At 49.3% G+C, this 6,587-nt stretch overlaps 1 protein-coding gene across 1 annotated transcript; it reads right to left on the bottom strand.

Moving 5' to 3' along the window:
• Nucleotides 1-2,115: 2,115 nt before the first annotated feature.
• PSME3 (proteasome (prosome, macropain) activator subunit 3 (PA28 gamma; Ki)) lies at nt 2,116-6,129 on the bottom strand (the record flags this gene model as incomplete). Its single annotated transcript, XM_010281911.1, has 10 exons — nt 2,116-2,328; nt 2,837-2,923; nt 3,179-3,233; nt 3,385-3,452; nt 3,689-3,757; nt 3,989-4,101; nt 4,733-4,781; nt 5,090-5,194; nt 5,703-5,765; nt 6,097-6,129. Coding segments are annotated over 10 exons (723 nt in total), but the record flags the coding sequence as incomplete, so codon positions are not given.
• Between the last annotated feature and the right edge of the window lie 458 nt (nt 6,130-6,587).

Consider the following 6,587-nt stretch of genomic DNA (forward strand, 5'->3'; position numbering starts at 1 on the left):
GAGAAGCCTCCGCGGCCCGGGTGGCGCTGAAGCGGGCGCGGGAGAAGGCGCAACAGGGCCGGCGCCCTGGGCAGAGCACAGGACGCTTTGGCTGGGGGACTCGGCCTGCGTTTCCTCCGGTACCGCTGCGCGGAGCGGCCGAGAGCGACAGACGCGCACCGAACACTGGCACCCGCTGTGGTACCCAGGCACCTGCCCCAGGCCAGCGCTGCAAACACCTGCATGGCAGAGGTGCTGGAGCAGCCACGGAGCAGGCTGCAGACTCAGAGAAACACCGTGCAAGTATCTTGCATCTGTTTTAACCGAGATGACCCGAGTCCTGCACGCTGGGTTGAGATGGGACAGATCACGTCACACCCAACACCATGGGCCTAACCTAAGGCATGCTAAAGGAATAGAAAAAAAACCTACAAAGCAGAGCACAGTAGTTTACGACACAGTCAAAAAGAGGAATAAAGAGAATGCAGAGAAGGAGCAACTGGATGCAAGAAAGGCAGGACCAGAACAGACGTTAACACTGCACAGCCTAAGAGCTCAGTATCACACACAAGGGGCTACCTTAAAAGAATTCCAAGTACCTTATTTTAATTTTTTGACATGGTAAAAGTTTACATACTTTCATCTGGCAAAGAGAGCCGAACAAATTAAAAGGAATCGATACAAAGAAACACAAGGGGAAGCGCTGCTCCCAGACAGCAGCTAGAACACAGTTGGTTTGTTACTGAATATTTATTAGCAGGAAGACTAAGAGTTGACTTACTACAAACAACAACAGAAGAGTCTATAGCAAGGGCCAGTGGCCCTCCACACTCTGGGAAAATCCCTGGGAAACCAGCAAGAGACAACATGGCTCTTAGGTGTGGAAGCAGAAGAAACAAAAACAAAGTAAAAAAAAAAAAGGGGGGGGAGAAAGTTCATTCCATTTGTCACTGTTGTTACAATGAGGTTAACACAACTATTAAGGCTACTGCACAATAATATATGGGTGTAACAGCAAGACCTGGGAAACAGCAAGGTTCCTGAAACAAATGATTTAAAGTTCCCTGAATAAGGGACTTAAGTAGAAATACTATAAATAAGAAAATTTTGGAGCCTGCAGTGTTATGGGCCCACTTGCCACACACAAAAACTGACGCAACACAACCAGTCATTTCCAAAGGGGTTTGTAATGGACCATGAAATGTTCCGGTGGCTTAGAGGAGTCACCAGGCACATGAGCGTGCCCTTTGCAGGGGAAAGGCTACAAGGTCTGCAGTGGTACCAGGCAGGTATCAGCCATCCTCCCCCCCAAGCACCAACTGTCACAGCTGGCCTGCTCTGCCCAGGCAGCAGGAAGCACTGCCAGGAGACAGCGGTCTCAGTCTACCACATGCAGAGACTACCAGGACTTTAGTATCAGACCTCCAGCCCCTCCCTTCTCTCAGCCTGGGCAAAAGCATCTCATGCTGAAAGGGCACTAGGACGTATGTGCAGTAACATTGGTTTTAGCCAAGAAAGTGGCTCTATTCAAATCACAAAGAGGAGCAGAAGCCACCTGAGCTCACAACCAGCCAGGACAGCAACCAGCCCTAGTTTCAAGCACCACCTCGTGCTCCGCACTGATCTAGCCAGAACTGACAAGGCAGAGACAGATGGGGCAGGCTCTGCGGAGTCAGAAGAGAGCCAGCAAAGGAGTGCAGACCACTCAGCGGCACTGGAGCGTGGCTGCTGCCACCAGCCCAGACAGGGCAGGTTCCTCTACCTTTGCAATGGATCAGTGCTGAGCACTGACGGCAGAAGGGCCCAGCTACAGCCAGCAGTGAAGACAGCAAGCTTTACCACCACTGCACCATCACCTGGGTGGGCTTGCTCTCATGCTGAAGACTGTCTGCCCCATTCCCAGAGACCCCAGTGAAGCCTCCAGCCAAGAGACAGGACAGGACAAGGGCTTGGTCTCTAGTGTCATTCCTACTCAGGTAGGAAGAAAGGCATGAAGGAATGTTCCTGCCTGGCCGGTGCTCTCACTCTGCAGTAGCCTCTAGGGCACCCCAAAGCAGCACGGCCTTCTTATTACCAGTTACTAGAGGGAGGGAGAGCTCCTGAGACCTGAACAAAACCAATCACAAAACTGGGCGAGAATTTCTTTAGAGTTTAACTAAGAATGCGATACTATTTCCAGCCAGTTTCCCATCTCGATAGTCACGTAACAAACCAAGGCAATGACGGTCTTTAGTTGACTGAACAGTTCTCAAGTTCTAACGTTGACACTTAATAGAGGGTCTCAGCATTGCTGCTCCGAGGCCTCTTGATCTTCTCAATGTTTTTAAGGATCATGTCATGCAAAGTGACCTGCAAAAAGGGAGAACAGGACTCAGACAAACGAAGTCATCCAGTGTTCAGCTGTCACAACGAGCACTGGCTGAAACAGCAGCACAGCTCACCTTGGCACCACCCTCAAACCCTGCGTGCCATCACACACTTAGTTACGGGCTTCTTTCAGCCAGACTTTACAAGAAGCCACTGCATGTAACACGAAAAAAGAGAAGATTTCTTTACAGATCCCAGGAATGGCTTGTACTGTATGAAGAGTTTAGGATCACAGGTTCCCACAGAGGTGGAAGGAATGTTTTGTGCTAGCCTCCTGTAAACACTCAGTTGGAAACACCTGCCCCTCTGGACGATGGCGGAGAGGCAACAGTTGCCCTTTTCATTAGAGCCAAAGCAGAGTGGAGGAGGAGACAGGCTTCTTGCCAGGACTAGGTGTACTCATAGGGAAAAGGGAGAGCAGCAGCAGGGTCAAAAGGGCTCTGTGCACTGCTGTGGAGGAAACCAGTATGAGCTCCAGTTTTTCACTTACATATTGATTCCTCAGCTCTGAAATGATCAGGCGCAGACTAATGTACTCCTTCTCATCGATCTCTGTCACTGTGCGGCGGTAGTCCTCCTACAGAGAGCAGACGCATGGCTGAGTGGCCTGAGCTCAACTGTGCCTCCCAAATACCAAGTGAAGGTCCTACCTTTTACAAAGGAATCCCCCCTTCAGTTTGTTCTCCTCTAATGCAGATGTCCTGCATCCTTGTATGTTCCCCCCTCCTCCCCCAGGACCCTCAGCTCAAAAAGGACAGTGATGAAGTGGCCCAGAGAGTCCCAAAAAGCAGCAGCATGTAATGTGTAAATCTCCACTTCCCCATTTACTTACCACATGAGGGTACTTAGCTATTTTGGAAACCAATTTTGCTCTTGTGATATAATATCTAGTAGGAAAAGGGAGAGACTAAAGGTCAGATAAATAGCACCAAAATTTTCTTCAGTCCAAGCTGCCTTAGAAAAGCTGGGCGACCTTCCCCAAGCACTTTACTTTTCCCAAGAGGATCCCAAAAAAGAGGTCTGTTCTTGCATGCCTACCTAGAAATCTGGTCCAGGTAGGACGCTGCCTCACTCTCCACAGTTCGAAGCTCAGCAACTGTTTCCTCCTGCAGGGAGGACAAGGAAGCCATTAGCTTCATACAACTGCAGCTGGCCTTCAGGGCTCTGAAAGTGACATGTCTCAGCAACACCATGTCAAGCTCAGGTTTGGGTTTTAAAACCTAAACCAACCCCATGACTACAGCTGCTGGATACCATCAATGAAAGATTCAGAGGAACCCAAGATCCATGTCCCTGGAACACAGCTCTCTTATGGCAGGACATAGAGCCAGTGGTGCCTTACCTGAATAGAAACACCAAAGTTGTTTCCATCTTCTATCCTGGGGATGAGAAGCTGCACCCACATTTTGACCTGTGGCGGAAAGATCACAACGCTGATCAACACCAACATCTCCCCAGAGACCTCTCTCAAAAGTTTTACCAAAAGGCCACCAGGACCCTGCCTTTGCCATGCAGTTCATGATAAACTCCTGCAGGTCCTTCGTGCTCATGCAACACTTCTGAGAAGATCATTTCCTACATGGCTGGAATACCACACAAGCCAGCACAAGCACAGCTTCCCATGGGAAGCACTCATACCCACCGTATTACACTTTTCAATAAGCAGCCTGATTTCTGGTTTCACTTTCTCAATGATGTCCACCAGCTGCTGGTTGCTCTTCAGCATCCCATTGGGCATCACAAACACTTTGGTACCTAGCGGCAGAAGAGGAAAACACCTCGCATCAGCAACACGTAGGAACAGCTGTGCTAGGGGATCAGACTGAAGGTCCACCCGAGCATCTTATCTCCCGCAAAGGCTAGTAGTGGACAGTAGACAGGCTATAGCTAACCTGTGGGGAAGAGGAAATTTGACAGGGGATAACAGCAGTTACCACAAAGGAAGGAAGAAAGAAAAAGTGGAGCAGAGACAAGAGCTGAAGAGCTCTAGGCCGCTGAGGCTGGGCAGAAAGGATTTTCCTGATGCACATGTACAAGCTGTTTCTGCCTCAGCTTAATCCAAAGCCTGGTATCTTCCTCCAGACAAGGAGAGCTTTCAGCACAGAGCCACAGGGAGATCAGCTGCCTCTGTCAGCAGGCCAAGCTCAAGCAAGTACTACTTATATCTATCAGGGAAGTCCTAATTATGCTTCTAAGAGCTGGAACCTGACTCCTCCACAACAGAACATCCGCAGGTCTGGCTCTGAGAGATTGTGGAGACAGTCTTACATGAACAGCAGCTGCTGTCAGGACAGGGCAAGTGGGGTGCATGTGATTTCATACCCCTAAGGCATGGTGCACCGGTTCAGGGGGCAGGCAGCAACACAAGAGACTTGGGGACTCTTACCCTGAAAGGTCTCTTCGCGGTCTTCCAGCTTCCTCTTTTTCATATTTGGCTAAAATATATAAAACGTTTTACTCACAAACTAGTCATAAGCTACAACAGCGTTGCAAAGGAAATAAGGAAAACTTTAGAGCCTCTGCTATGCTCCTGATTTCTAAGCATCCTTCTTTAAAACCAAAGGAGGACTGCAGAGTACAGCATTACCTCCAGCAGACTTCCCAGACTCAAGAGGCCAATTCCTAAAAGACTTTGGGAGAGCCATAGCCTGTTATTAAATAAGAATATCCTACTCCAACACAGAGCAAGCCATGCAGTTTTAATTAACAGAAGTAAGGATCACAGCCAAGAGAGTAACCTTACCCCGTCCAGTCCATCATGGCTGTTTGTGAGAAGAATTGGGTCAGGCACTGGGAGGTTCATGTCCGAATGGATCTGAGTGAGATCATGAATATTCAGGATAGGCTCCTGGAAAAGAAATCAGATTTGTTATTTAATTATGAACTAGCAAATTCTGTCACACCAAACACAATGAGAGCACAAAAGATTCAGCCCACCCTCTTATCCAACTATAAAATAAGGATAAATGAAAAAAAAAAAAAAAATCTAACAATAGGCCTGTCATGAAAACTCCCTCCACCCAAGAACAGCATGCCAGCTCCAGACTGTGATCAAAGCTATCAAGTGTCTGCAATGCTGGAGTCCCTGTGAGACCAGCGGAGCATTGCGAAGGCCAGCCCAAAGTTGACAAATATGTAAGAAAGATAAACGTGGTGATCACACAAAGAAAACCGGAAAAGGAAGCACCCCCTCTAGAGCTAACAGCACTCAAATGCACTCAAGCAACCAAACCACTGCTTCGTGTCTTTGTAACAAGGTGAAATACAGAAGAAAATATACATGACAAGACCTGCCATTCATTTTCAACACATAGCTTGAAAATTAAAAAAGATACAGAGAACAACATATACCTTACCTTCAGGAACCCATCGAGTTCTAACAGCTTCTTTGGGAAAAAGTTTGCCACCAGGTCTTCAGCCTGAGAGAGAAAGAACAGACACGATGATGTGAAACAAAGCGGTGAGGTTCCCGTCAGCAGGCAAGAACACCAGGGAAATCAACTGTCCAAAGCCAGGAAACAAGAGAGAACACTAGTTCTGCCTGCTGCCAACCATCATGCTAAGCCAAGGTGAGAAGATGCCAGGAGAGCCATAAGGCTACGTAACCTCAACTCCAGTTGGTGACTGAAGCTCTGAGCACTGCTGAACTTCCAGGAGAGGCTCAAATCGCAATCAAGTCTGTCAGAAAGATAGCCAAATGGCCTCTTTCCTGTCCTATCACATTCTGGGCAGTGGCAGAAGGATACTCACCTCACTCGTGATCCGCTCCCTGAAGGAGTCAACCTGCAGAAGGAAAAAAGCAACAGTTCAGTGTCACTCTCAAAAAGGAGGGCTCAGCACAAGCCAAGCACTGTGCCCTGCAGCTACGGACTTCTGCTACAGCCTGAACCGTGGATCTCTGCAGGTACAGCTCTCATCCTCATGAGAAATGTCTGAGAGTTGGAAGAGCCTACAAACACTGAGCGCAGCTGCAAGAGGACGCCAGAAGCAGCTCCTCGACTGTCTCGCCTGCACGCGCTGGACTGACTCCTGACTCAGGAGGACAGTCCAGAAGCGCGAGGAAAGGCCCAGAGCAATGGGGGGGCGGGGACTGAAAACAGAACAGCTCCCGCCCGAGCTGGCTGCAGCATGGCGTGCCGCAAGGAAGATCCATCGTGCCGGACACGGGCAGCCCGCGCCTGGGCCAGCGGCCACCCTTCTCCAGGGAACCACTCGGGGGCGGCCGCAGAGCAGCCCCATCC

Source organism: Phaethon lepturus, unplaced genomic scaffold, assembly GCF_000687285.1.
Source record: "Phaethon lepturus isolate BGI_N335 unplaced genomic scaffold, ASM68728v1 Scaffold53770, whole genome shotgun sequence".
NCBI classification, from domain to species: domain Eukaryota; kingdom Metazoa; phylum Chordata; class Aves; order Phaethontiformes; family Phaethontidae; genus Phaethon; species Phaethon lepturus.